The sequence below is a fragment of the Lipotes vexillifer genome, unplaced genomic scaffold, assembly GCF_000442215.2.
Source record: "Lipotes vexillifer unplaced genomic scaffold, Lipotes_vexillifer_v1.1 scaffold238, whole genome shotgun sequence".
Classification (NCBI taxonomy): domain Eukaryota; kingdom Metazoa; phylum Chordata; class Mammalia; order Artiodactyla; family Lipotidae; genus Lipotes; species Lipotes vexillifer.
In genome coordinates this window covers 2,015,240-2,029,257 of record NW_006785665.1, presented here as the reverse complement: position 1 = coordinate 2,029,257, position 14,018 = coordinate 2,015,240, and the positions used below count along the sequence as shown (strand labels likewise).

At 39.7% G+C, this 14,018-nt stretch overlaps 1 protein-coding gene across 2 annotated transcripts in view; it reads right to left on the bottom strand.

Annotated features, from left to right (window-relative positions):
• The window catches only part of KHDC4 (KH domain containing 4, pre-mRNA splicing factor), a 17,910-nt gene extending 8,052 nt beyond the window's left edge, over positions 1–9,858 (bottom strand). Inside the window, exons 1-8 of one of the 2 annotated variants that reach the window (XM_007457919.1) lie at positions 9,797–9,858; positions 9,075–9,291; positions 6,187–6,315; positions 5,753–5,832; positions 4,012–4,064; positions 3,597–3,760; positions 1,506–1,717; positions 896–956 (exon numbers count right to left, since the gene is read on the bottom strand). In XM_007457919.1, coding sequence (XP_007457981.1) covers positions 896–956; positions 1,506–1,717; positions 3,597–3,760; positions 4,012–4,064; positions 5,753–5,832; positions 6,187–6,315; positions 9,075–9,291; positions 9,797–9,834 — 954 coding nt within the window. In that variant the 5' untranslated portion in view covers positions 9,835–9,858. The remainder of the gene's footprint in view (positions 1–895; positions 957–1,505; positions 1,718–3,596; positions 3,761–4,011; positions 4,065–5,752; positions 5,833–6,186; positions 6,316–9,074; positions 9,292–9,796) is intronic. The other variant, XM_007457920.1, reaches the window with a different exon arrangement.
• Between the last annotated feature and the right edge of the window lie 4,160 nt (positions 9,859–14,018).

Here is a 14,018-nt window from a genome sequence, read left to right as displayed (position 1 = left end):
GGGGGGGGGGGGGGGGACGACAAAACAAAAAAAACCAGCCCTATGGTTTAACTTCTGGTTATTTGATTACAGAATAAAAAGAATGGATAATTAAACCAATTATCCCAAAGGCATTGCTAATTGGTTTTAAATTATTATAGCTCCACCCTTACTTTAGCTAAAGCTACTATTAAATTTGGAATGTGCGTCATAAACAACTTGACCGGGATTAATAGTAGTATTTAAATAACTGACAACAATGAGATTTTATGACTCTATATACTAGAAACTTCATACTGAAATAGCTCCTGAAGAAGAAATGCAAGCCAACTGTGACCCTGGCTAGGGGAGTTTGACTTCCTTATAGAGAATATTAGTTGCCAGAACAGTGTAGAGGTTTGAATAGTGTTGTTCCCACCAACCACCAAATTCTTGTCTGCCCAGAACCTTGGAATATGACCTCAATTGGAAACAAGGTTTTGCAGATGGAGATCATTAAGATGCAGTCACACTGGATTAGGGTGGGCCCTAAAACCAATGACGGTTATCCTTACAAGAAGAGATAGACACAGAGATACAGGGAAGAAGGCCAGGTGAAGATGGAGGCAGAGTTATGCTGACACAAGGCAAAGAATGCCAAGGACTGCAGGTAATCATAAGAAGCTAGCAGAGAGGAATGGGATGGATTCTCCCTCAGAGCATTCAGAAGGAACCACCCTGCCCACACCTTGATTTTGGACTTCTGGCTTCCTGAACTACGAGAGAATAAATGTCTGTTGTTTTAAGTCACCCAGTTTGTGGTAATTTGATATGGTAGGCCTAAGAAACTAATACAGGTAGAAAAATAGCTAAGACACACAGTCCAAAATGGCAGTAGATCTCCTAGATGAGTTTCAGACAGATAAATACAACTCACTGTTTGCAAGAGATTCTCACAGAGCTTCTTGGCAGCAGCCAGGCCTTCTGGTTTGGGATGACTGCAAAGACATAAGAACCAAAAAATTTGAAGGGGAGAAAAAGAAAAGATACAGAATTCTGCTTCCACTTTGTATGCTGTTTTATAAATGTAATATAATCAATATAGCACAAATCTAAGTTTCTGAAAATCACGAAATAGGAACACAAAAATTAAGTCATTTAAGCCCTTCAAGATATAACTAATATCGTTACCCAAATGTTATGGGTCTCCTTCTCTGAGATATAAAGAAAAGATATTTGAAGGTCATTAAAATTACTATAAGATGTATTAATACTCTCATAGGTTTAAATGAAAGTTATTTTAGGCTTATCACAGCTCATTTTATGATCACAGACCCTTATAAAACCCAAGCATTTGAATACTAAAAAAAACAATTCCACCTCTTAATTCAGTTTTTATTAACTAATTACAAAGTGATTACTGCTATATTTACTTAAGTTCCTTATGTTATTATTAAGCCCATTTTCTCTTGCTCCTTTTGAATCATTCCTGCCTGTACTGATCAGCTGACAAGTATCCAAATATCTTCAGCCCCATCCATCCATACCTGATGTAAATGTACATAGGTTCAAAAGCTTCTCGGCCAGATGCTGGCTCAATGCAGCCTGAACCTTTCCCTCGCAGGAAGACTTTGGCACCCGTTTCAATCTGAATGTGCTGCAAATAGGAGCAGCCTGGACCTTCCACTTTCTCCTTGACGTTAAAAGTGGGCACAGCATGTTCTAGACCCACGAATAATTTATCTTGAACATAATGCATCTGTAGAAGAATAGAATACCTCAAATTAAACAGAGAATACATAATTAAAACCTAATCTTGAAAATTATTATGCAAAATACTTTAATCCTCCAGATACTTTCAATCACTTCCAGAATAAACACCCCCCTATAATTTCTACCATGAGCCTAAAAAATAAACCCTATCAAGTAGCTTAATTTAAATGCAAACTACATATTCCATGTATATACCTACAACATTAACACCTTACTCTGTTCAGTGAAATCTATTTAAGAGGTGAAAACCCAAGATTCAACACTGAGTAAGCATACCTATTTACCCCAACTGATGTAAGTTAACAAGAAACAGCAAAGACAGTCTACTGTAAAACTGGGCTAAAATGTTGGGTAGTACAGTCAGCCCTGGGATGTTCTCCAATAAGGGCTGCTCTCTCCAACCCTTTTTTCTAGGAGGATTGTATCAGCAGAGTCTTGCTTCATCAGACTCAGCCTTCTTAGTCCTCCAGTTGCCATCAAGTTTACAAATTTAAATCAAACCACTAACTTCAAAATGTACAACATGTGTACTCTTTGATCTATCAATCCCTTTTCTAGAATGCGTCAGTATAAAGAGATGTATGTTCAGAAGTTCACTACCCCTCAGAAACCTAAATGGTCCATTAATAGGATATCAATGGCGGTAACTTTCAGATTGGAATTTCAGGTTTTTCTTCATACTTTCTGTAGTATTTGGCATGTATCATTTTTACAGAAATGATAACACTGTTACTGATCATTCCACAAAACATACCCCTGACTGGAAGGGAGGCTTCTGGCTAACAGCTGGAGACAGCTGTGCAATGGGCGCTGGCTGGTGATAGACAGTGACTGTCGCACCATTAAAAGTTGGACTTGTCCCTGTTGCGGCTTTGACCACCCCATTGGTAATAATTTCTTTGATTCGGTTTACAGCTCCTAGGGAAAAACACAGATAGTAAGATACTATACTAAAGAAATGAACGAACTGACTAGTATCCAATGGTAAACACAGGCCAATGCTCAATTACTAATGTTTTAATCCGTTTTATAGATTCCCCAAGCACATTCATGACTAGTTCATCAAGAAGAGTTAGAACAGCCATCAGGAACAAACAGTTTGCCAACTTATTACATATAATACTTTGCCCTTCACAAAAAACAGTAGGTGAGCCAAAAACATTACTTACTGTCCACTAATTCCCGTGTCTGGCCCTGAACATGAAGATATAATGGACGATCCCTATAAAGAGAAATATAAAATGATAATCCCAAACTGGTCACAAACAAAGGAGCCAAATGGGCCACCAAATCTAATTTGTAATGTTTCACCAAGTTTCCAAATAAGTAAAAGAGACTATATACACGAAAATGGCTGTTGCTAGTTAATTTCTAAAAACATGGTTTTACAGCTGGGGAATGAATAAACTTTGTTGGTTGCTTAAAGTTAATGGGCCCACACAGGGATCAAATATGCTCTTTTGGGCTCATGAACATTAGTCTCCAGTCAACTGGATAACCCAATGTTTGAGAAGACAATTCTTTTTTGTTGGCTGTCTAATAAGTTACAGACAAACGTGCTCTTGGCTATCCAAACTAATGAGACAAGAGTGATGGTGGCATTAGATACATTTCTTTAAAAGCTCGCACCCAGGACTTCCCTGATTTGATCTATCAATCCCTTTTCTAGAATGCGTCAGTATAAAGAGATGTATGTTCAGAAGTTCACTACCCCTCAGAAACCTAAATGGTCCATTAATAGGATATCAATGGCGGTAACTTTCAGATTGGAATTTCAGGTTTTTCTTCATACTTTCTGTAGTATTTGGCATGTATCATTTTTACAGAAATGATAACACTGTTACTGATCATTCCACAAAACATACCCCTGACTGGAAGGGAGGCTTCTGGCTAACAGCTGGAGACAGCTGTGCAATGGGCGCTGGCTGGTGATAGACAGTGACTGTCGCACCATTAAAAGTTGGACTTGTCCCTGTTGCGGCTTTGACCACCCCATTGGTAATAATTTCTTTGATTCGGTTTACAGCTCCTAGGGAAAAACACAGATAGTAAGATACTATACTAAAGAAATGAACGAACTGACTAGTATCCAATGGTAAACACAGGCCAATGCTCAATTACTAATGTTTTAATCCGTTTTATAGATTCCCCAAGCACATTCATGACTAGTTCATCAAGAAGAGTTAGAACAGCCATCAGGAACAAACAGTTTGCCAACTTATTACATATAATACTTTGCCCTTCACAAAAAACAGTAGGTGAGCCAAAAACATTACTTACTGTCCACTAATTCCCGTGTCTGGCCCTGAACATGAAGATATAATGGACGATCCCTATAAAGAGAAATATAAAATGATAATCCCAAACTGGTCACAAACAAAGGAGCCAAATGGGCCACCAAATCTAATTTGTAATGTTTCACCAAGTTTCCAAATAAGTAAAAGAGACTATATACACGAAAATGGCTGTTGCTAGTTAATTTCTAAAAACATGGTTTTACAGCTGGGGAATGAATAAACTTTGTTGGTTGCTTAAAGTTAATGGGCCCACACAGGGATCAAATATGCTCTTTTGGGCTCATGAACATTAGTCTCCAGTCAACTGGATAACCCAATGTTTGAGAAGACAATTCTTTTTTGTTGGCTGTCTAATAAGTTACAGACAAACGTGCTCTTGGCTATCCAAACTAATGAGACAAGAGTGATGGTGGCATTAGATACATTTCTTTAAAAGCTCGCACCCAGGACTTCCCTGATGGCACAGTGGTTAAGAATCTGCCTGCCAATGCAGGGGACACAGGTTCGAGCCCTGGTCCAGGAAGATCCCACATGCCACGGAGCAACTAAGCCCATGCACCACTGAGCCTGTGCTCTAGAGCCCGCGAGCCACAACTACTGAGGCCCGTGCGCCTAGAGCCTGTGCTCTGCAACAAGAGAAGCCACCACAATGAGAAGCCCGTGCACCACAACGAAGAGTAGCCCCCACTCACCACAACTAGAGAAAGCCCATGCGCAGCAACAAAGACCCAACACAGCCAATCAATCAATTTATAAAATAAATAAATAAAATTAAAATAAAGGCCCACACCCAACTGAGAAGACTCTAAACATAAAGTGGCTTAGATTCAGATTGTGATTATAATAACGAAGAAAGTGATCACTAACCATAGAGTTAATAAAAAGCAGTAGGTAAAATATAACTGTGTTTAAAGATTAAAAATTTCAAAACAGCAACCCTCCATATGCAAAGTTAAAATATAGTCTTGGTGGGCTTCCCTGGTGGCGCAGTGCTTGAGAGTCCGCCTGCCGATGCAGGAGACGGGGGTTTGTGCCCCGTTTCGGGAAGATCCCACATGCCGCGGAGCGGCTGGGCCCGTGAGCCATGGCCACTGAGCCCCAAAAAACAAAAAAAAAAAAAAAAAAAAAAAAAAAATATATATATATATATATATATATATAGTCTTGGTTTGGGGTAGGGAGCAAATTTTGCCTCCTAATTATATTTAGTTTAAACCAATGTGAAAAATGTTGCACTGCCAGAATACCTGCCCTCAAAAACTGAATAATGGAAGTAACGAAACTGAGATGAAACCTTTACATGGATAACCTACAACCTATAATCATCATAGAGGCAATAAGGAATTTGATAAAAGGATTTTTCTAAAAGGGAGATTATGACAAAGTAGGAACCCATTTGTTGGGGGAAATATTTCCATAGGGAAAAAGTTTAGAAACGTATACATTAAACGTTAACAATTATTATCTTCTTTTACACTTTACTGTAACTTATTTCCTCCAATAAAAGCATTAATTGTGAAGTAAAAAAACCAAAGAGCAAGAGGAAAGAAAATAGCTGCTAACACTTACATCTGTTTGAGACGTCCCAAATTTTGCTATAAAGCATGTGTGTGTGTATAGCTACTAACCAAACATATACACATATTCCTTACGAATGAAAAATACGAAGCTAATGTGAGTCCTATGTCCAACCTTTCCCCAAAGTACAGGATATGCATACACACCCTGGTCCTACTTTGGCCTTCTCCTCAGTTGTCATGAACCTCCCTCGAGTTGACACTGCAGCCCCACTAAGTCGGCTGATCTAAAAAGGAAACATTCTATTAAAAAGATGATGTGGCAACTGAGTTCAATGACAGGTAGCAGGATAGATTTTCCCCATTAATTCACTCCACCAATAGGCAGGAATGAGTTCTCTCCTATTATCTGAAACTTTGATTCCATTGTTTTGTTCTCAAACTAACTCAAGGAATTCACCCATATATGTTTCCTTACCTTCACTAAGAAGTTCTTCCACAGTTAAACCCAATCCTGACTTCGCAGATGACGACCCAAATCCACTAATAAAAATCTGACTCCTGTTTGTGTTTAAAGGCCTTGTTTTTCTCAAACAACATCCACCCACCACCTTCCCCAAAGAGGCCCAACATCTCCACACCTCATCTTGAGTCTGTCCTCGGGTCAGCAAGTTCCTACACGTGAGAGGCACGTCATTGATCTCCACTTCAGCCACCACCAGGTCATCCTTGCTTTTATTACTAGTTAGGCCTTTGCCAGGGGCTTGAAGCTACAAAAAGAGAAATTAGATTAAAAAGTTTATATGATGAAATAAATATCTCTTTGTTGTCCAATTTGAAACTACCCTTGCCCAAGTGCCATCACCTCCTTACCGTTCCCTTGCCTGCCTGCAAACACACCTGGAAATACTCCTTGGTCATTCTTCATAAATGAAATAAAAAGCAAACAAAACCTCACTAAAATGACATCAAGTACAGTCAATTTACTTGAAGGCCATCATCAGATTTCTCTGTAGCCTTGGCCGTGTGTGCATTTTTATGACCATATAATTACAGAAACATTATGGAACAGAAGCTGCAATCTCCAAAAGGAAAATTAAAGGGCCAAGTTATGATGCTTTACTGCTCACTTAGATAGCTACACGTGTAGTAAAATACAGGGTAGGGTAGAGTCCATGCACAACATGAGTCCAACAACTCATACATCTCATTTGTGTAATGGGAATTTGCCTTTGTGCCAACGGTAGAGTCACAACACAACAAATTCAACTAATTCCATCCTTACAGTGACCTCAAATTGTATCTAATTCACAGCCCTTTACTCTCTATTAAGAACAAAAGAGAATGAATGAAAAGCCGAGTAAGATACTAAAACCTGATCTGTTTTCTCTCAAACTACAAATCCACAATATTGTAAATCAACTATGCTTCAATAAAAAATAATAAAATAAAATGGAAAAAAAAATGCTGTACAGCAGAAATTAGCACAACATTGTAAATCAACTATACTTCAATTTAAAAAAAAAAAGAAAAAAAAAGAAAAAGAAACTACAGGGAATCCCGTGGTGGTCCAGTGATTAGGACTCCATGCTCTCACTGAGGGCCCGGGTTCAATCCCTGGTTGGGGAACTAAGATCCCACAAGCTGTGCAGCACAGCCAAAAAAATAATAATAAAATAAACTATAGGCAACTCCAGATAGCTGGATCTGAGTGTTATCTGAAAAAATTTTAACCTCAAGATGGCCTTCCCTAACCTTTAGTTACCCTGGACAGCACAAGGAAGGTAAAATACAGATTATTTATTTGTTCATTAGGTACATTTTCTAAATGTGGAGGCAAACTAAACAAACTCAACAATATCTCTTTTCATTTGTTTAGCCCCTTTCAGAATGCATTTACACATCTTATCTCACTGAATCCTTATGGCCACCTTTAAAGGTACACATCAGTGTTGTCCAACAGAACTTTCTGTTTTCTACTTGCCAGTCTGATATGGGTACCACTACCCACATGTCTATCGAGCACTTGAAATGTGACTAACGTGACCAAGGAACTAAATCTTAAAAAATTTACAACCAGTAACTGGGGATTCTGGGTTTCAAACCTAGGAATTCTGATTCTAAATCCAATATTTATGCACCATGCTGCCTCCTGTTGAGTTCAATTACCATTTTAGAGATTACTTTTTAGAGAAAAAGTGAGTCTAAATAATTAACATCTGTATTAAGAATTTTAACATTCAAGTATCCATTCTGTCAGTGTGCTTCTAGTATTTCCTTCTAGACCTTAGAAAGAGACAACTGACTCACACGATCTTTTCAAACCATAAAAATACAATGAATAACAAACTTCCAATTCACTAAAAGTTTTCACCAAATCCACAGAACTTGAACATTAAAGCATCCAGACAGGTGCCTACTGATAAACGATGTTGATGTTATCTACTGATAAACTGGAAGGCCGACGAATTGCATTTTCTTTCTTTTTTTCCCCCAGCTTTACTGAGGTACAACTGACAAAAATAGCATATGTTTAAAGTGTACAACTTTATGTCTTGGTATATGTATACAATGTGAAATAATCACCACAAACATACTAATTAACATATCTATCACTTCACATGAATTGTATTTTCAAACACAGAACTCATCTCTTCCCAGGTACCATGGAAGGCAATTTTAATTTAAGCCAAAATAATTTTTTTCAAAGTATAACTACAGTGGAATGGGCTGTCTTGGAACACACTTAATTCTCCAACTCCAGAGGCTTTCAAACAAAAGCTAAACACCCAATTGTCCAAGGTGACTCTGAAGTCAGACATCTGTGCCTACCATTTACAGATCTAGGACAGTTACTTTCTATTCATGAACCTAATTTTCCTTATCTATAAAGTGGTGAGGATACTGCATTCCATAAAATTGTTGTAAGGATTTTTTAAGCGCAAAGCATGCATTCTAGCAATACAAACGGAACTGTACCATTTATCCTGTAGGAAGATTCTTGCATTCTATGGCAAGGTAAATTAAAGGCTTCAAAGTTCAGATCCATTCTAGTTGTAAGATTCTAATTATAACAGGGATTTTATAAAATGACCAAATAATTTCCTCAATTTGTACAAAAACAGCAAAACAACCCATACAGAAATCTGAACCTACAGCTTCTAATTAGACGTGACATTTTAAAGCTCACATGATTTACCTGAATTTCTCTTTTGACTTCAGGGAAAATGTGCATATTATCAAAAAACATATTACATCATTGCTTTAGATGACTATACAGAACTTAAGCTGAACTACGTGAACATAGACAAAACAAGCTTTTTGGTCCATAAATGTAATCAGCCCAATCAAAATTGTCTCCTAAAAACAAATGACAAGATATCATCAAATATGTTCCAAAACTAAGTAATCTTTAAATTACTGTATCGCTGTTTTCTCCTTCCATAAATGCAAATTATTGAGAATTACAAGATTCCAAAATAACCCCCATTAAAATTGCAATTAGCAGAATCCCCTCAACTTCAAATACCTTCTCAGCAGCATTCTGAGTTGGTTTCAGCTTTCCTTTGGCCATAAGCATGGCATTGATCTTGGCAGCCACAGCAGCAGCAGCATCCAAGGCTCCAGAGGGAGCAGCGGTGGAGCCCCCAGGGCTTCCCCCACCGCTGGTAACCTCCCCACCTGGGGTCGCTGGTGGCAGAAAGAGAAGGGGGGCTGGAGCTGGTTGGTCCCATTTGCTGCGGCGCCTACGGAAGTAAAAGGAAAATACTGGGCTCCACCAAACCTTTCATTTATATTTTTCTCCCCTTACTAAGCCATAGCATCCCATTTTCCCTCTATCATGTTCCCTCTGCAACTTCGAATCTCCTATAGGAGCTGAAATTACCATCTCTCCTTAAATAGACAACTATTGCAACATTTTCCCAAATATTTCTTTCAACCTTTTCCCAGGGTCTCCTTCCTTTCTATTCCGTCGCCCCCATCAAAAGATTCCACTCTGTCCTATACGCCCTCGTTTTCGCCTTCCCCTTGTCTAGTCCTTCCCGAAGTCTGTGCTTTCCTCCTCTTTCTGATCCCTGCTGGCCTTTTTCAGGGGCCCCGGGCCTGCTCACCACCCTTCTCAAGAGTCCGGCCCTCCAATATGTACACTTCCCAACTAAGCGCCCCTCCGCCCATACGCTGCTTCCCATGATCCCTCCGCCTCTCCTACGCCCCATGCTCGCTGCGATGCCCTCTCCCGCGGAGCTTTACCCGCCGGCTCCAGGATGTGTCGCGCTCCCCGCGGACATGGCGACCGGCTCTGATCAACCACCCGCCAACTACTCCGCTACCACCTTCCCGTCACTTCCGCCCCAACGCCCTTACGCAAAACCTCTTCCGGTCGTGAGGCAAAGCGGTTCCGGCGTAAACGTCTATTCCGATTGGACTCTCGTTGACTTCGAGGCGTCTGGCGTTCTGTAAGACAGGGTGTGACCTTCCTGCTTGCGCCTTGCCCTTGAAAAAGATGGCTGCTAAACCTGGTATTTAGGAGGAATTGGGACAAGGGGAATCCATCTTTGTTGTGGGCAAGTTGGTAGCCTAGAAGACAATACGCATGAGTCAGAGAATTCAACAGGTTTTCCTGTTTAATTTTCAGTCACGTTCGTGTGGAGTCCCAGCCTGTTGCTTGGGAGAACGCTTTCCCACGAGTTTTTCGAACTTCACGTTTCAGTTACCTGTTTAGGAAAAAAGAAACGATTCGTCCCAAAGGTCATTCGAAGAATTTCTCTCTCTTTTTTTTTCATTTCTGGGCGCCTAGCGCTGTTTTAAGAGCAGGGCATATAAAGACGAGCAAGCCGCGGGTCTTGCCTTTCTGGCAGTTACAATGTGTTGGGGGTAGGCCTGCGGGTAAATACACGGAATAGGGTTGTAAAATAAGCAGAGGTGGAGAAGATATAGTGCTCAACTTGGAGCTTATACGCAGGTATTTGAAAGCAACGGAAGTTAAACGTGCGGGTGAGGGTAGGAGAAATGATCCAGCGTAGGTTATGAAACACCGTTTTCCGGCTTTCTCCCTATTTACGGTTGAACTGTCCGAGAGTGGGGCGGGATCCGGAATGCCCTTGGATGCAATCTGAGTTGATTCTGAAAGCCAGAGATTTCCAACATGCAGGGTATCTTGGAGCAGCAAGGAGTCTCTAGACTGAGTAAATAAAATACAATGCTATTTTTCAAATAAGTACATTCTGATAGGATTAACAGAATATAAGTTCATTTAAAAGCCAAGTTTATAGTGTTTTCCCTTCAGCATTTTGTAAATAAATGTCCCATACAAACGCCACCTTTATCGTATATGAAATTATATATATAATATTTCTGCATTCTTTTCTATTACATGAGTCTACTTTTTCCTTTGCTGTAATGCTTTTTTTTTTTTTACGGTACGCGGGCCTTTCACTGTTGTGGCCTCTCCCGTTGCGGAGCACAGGCTCCGGACGCGCAGGCTCAGCGGCCACGGCTCACAGGCCCAGCCGCTCCGCGGCATGTGGGATCTTCCCGGACCGGGGCACGAACCCGCGTCCCCTGCATCGTCAGGCGGACTCTCAACCACTGCACCACCAGGGAAGCCCGCTGTAATGCTTTTATAACAATAATTTTACACCTACTTTAATATCTGTTAGGGCAAGTGGATACACCTACATTTCTTTGCTTATTCTGACAGGTGTATTTTTCCAAATGAATTTAAGATTAAAAAACGTTGTTTTCCCTTTGTGTTGTCTCCCCAAACTACAGTGTTGTTGGGATTATGACAAAAATTACATTGTGTTTACTTTTTTTCCTTTTTTAAAAAAATTGAGCTATAATTCACATACCGTAAAAATTTACTCTTTTTAAAAGAGTATCTTACAGGTACAGTTCATTGGTTTTTCGTGTATTTACGAAGTTGTACAAGTATCACCATGATCTAATTCCAGGTCATTTTCATCATCCCAAAAGCAACTCTGCTCTCGTTAGCAGTCACTTCCCATTTTCCCCTCCCGCCGGCCACCAGGAACCACTAATCTACTTTCTGTTTCTGTGGATTTGCCTATTCTGGACAGTTCATGTAAATGGAATCACAGAATGTGTGACCTTTTGTGTCTGGCTTCTTTCACTTAACATAATGTTCTCAAGGTTCATCCATGTTGTAGCAAGTATCAGTACTTCATTCCTTTTTATGGTCGAATAATATTCTATTGTATGGATATACCACAATTTGTTTATCCACTCACCTGTTTATAGATACTCGCCATTTCTTTATCTCCTTTGGAGAAATGCCTACTCAAATCCTTTGCCCATTTTAAAATTGGGTTATTTATCTTTTTATTGTTAAATTGTAAGAGTTTGGGCTTCCCTGTTGGCACAGTGGTTCAGAATCTGCCTGCCAATGCAGGGAACACGGGGTCGGGCCCTGGTCTGGGAGGGTCCCACGTGCCGTGGAGCAACTAGGCCCATGCGCCACAACTACTGAGCCTGCTCTCTAGAGCCCACGAGCCACAACTGCTGAAGCCCGCACGCCTAGAGCCTGTGGTCCACAACGGGAGAGGCCACCTCAATGAGAAGCCCGCGCACTGCAATGAAGAGTGGCCTCCACTAGCCGCAACCAGGGAAAAGCCTGTGCGCAGCAGCGAAGACCCAATGCAGCCAGAAACAATAAATAAATTAAATAAAATAATAAATAAATTTTTAAATTGTAAGAGTTCATTATTTATTATGAATCCAAGTCCCTTCAGATAAATGACTTGCAAACATTTTCTCCCATTCTGTGGATTGTCTTTTCACTTTTTTTTTTTTTTAATTTTGTTTTATGGCCACACAGCACGTGGGATCTTAGTTCCCTGACCAGAGATCGAACCCTCACCCCCTATATTGGCAGCATGGAGTCTTAACCACTAGACCTCCAGGGAAGTCCCCCTTTTCACTTTCTTGATGGTGTCCTTTGAAGCATAAACATTTTTAAATTTTGATGAAGCATTATAGGTTAATACAAGATATTGAATATAGTCCCCTGTGCTATGCAGTAAATCCTTGTTGTTTATGCATTTTCTTTATATTTTTAAACTTGGGAAGTATTGACAAGTTCACAAGATTCTTCCCACCCAGGAATGTGGTATGATTTTCCATTTTTTGGAGTCTTCTGTTATGCCCTTAAGTAAGTCTTACAGTGTTTTTCTTCTGGATTTTGGTTCCTTTCTTTTTGAATATATTCATAGGTATTTAAAATTTTTGGCTGCTATTTTGAAAGACGTTTGAATTGTCTTTTTAAACAATTTATTGTTGATATAAAAGAAATTATTGATTTTTATATTATCCAGCTACCTTGCTAAACTCTGAATAGTTCTAATAATTTTATAGCCAAATCTCTTGGATTGATAAGATAGTATAATGGACAAGAGCACATGCCGCCTATGTTTATTTCCCAAAATCGCCATTGAATTATCTGTGACCTACTTCACTTCTGAGCCTCAGCTTCCTTACCTTTATTTTATTTATTTACTTTTTAAATTTTATTTATTTTTGGCTGCGTTGGGTCTTTGTTGCTGTGCGCGGGCTTTGTCTAGTTGTGGTGAGCAGGGGCTACTCTTCATTGTGCTGCGCGGGCTTCTCATTGCGGTGGTTCTCTTGTTGCGGAGCATGGGCTCTAGGCATGCAGGCTTCAGTAGCTGTGGCACACGGGCTTAGTTGCTCTGCTGCATGTGATATCTTCCCGGACCAGGGATCAAATCCATGTCCCCTGCATTGGCAGGTGGATTCTTAACCACTGTGCTACGAGGGAAGTCCCTTCCTTACCTTTAAAAGGGAGATAATGAGGGAATTCCTTGGTGGTCCAGTGGTTAGGACTCCTCACTTTCTCTGCTGAGGACCCTGGTCAATCCCTGGTTGGGGAACTAAGATCCTGCAAGCCGCGTGGTGCAGCCAAAAAAGAAAATAAATAAATAAAATAAAAGGGAGATCTAATAATAATAGTGCTTATCTCACAGAGTTGTTGTGAGGGCTATGTGAGTTAACAATAAAAGTAGTTAGAATACTAAAGGTATGTGTTTCCAATTATTTTCTAGGTATAAGATACAATTTATAAAGAATGTATCAATAAAATTAATCTTTACTTAATTTCTAATGTTTGTACCACTTATTTTGGGGGTTTCTCTATTTTATTATTATTAAAGTAAATAGTGAAAACTAGTGGTGATTGAACGTTCTTGTTTCTGACATTAATTTCACTTCCTTTTCACTGCAGATTGTCTTTATTTTTATTAAAAAGCATACTGTTGATTACTTTAACAAATACTGTTTAGGTCCCCTAATTATTTCCTCTAGTCCTGTTGTCCTCCCCATCACCCATACCAGAGGCAGCAGTATCATGAATTTGTTGTTTGTTCTCCCTGTCCATGTTTCTATATTGTTACAACATTGTACAGATACATAAACAATATGCAGTATAGTGTTGTTTGTG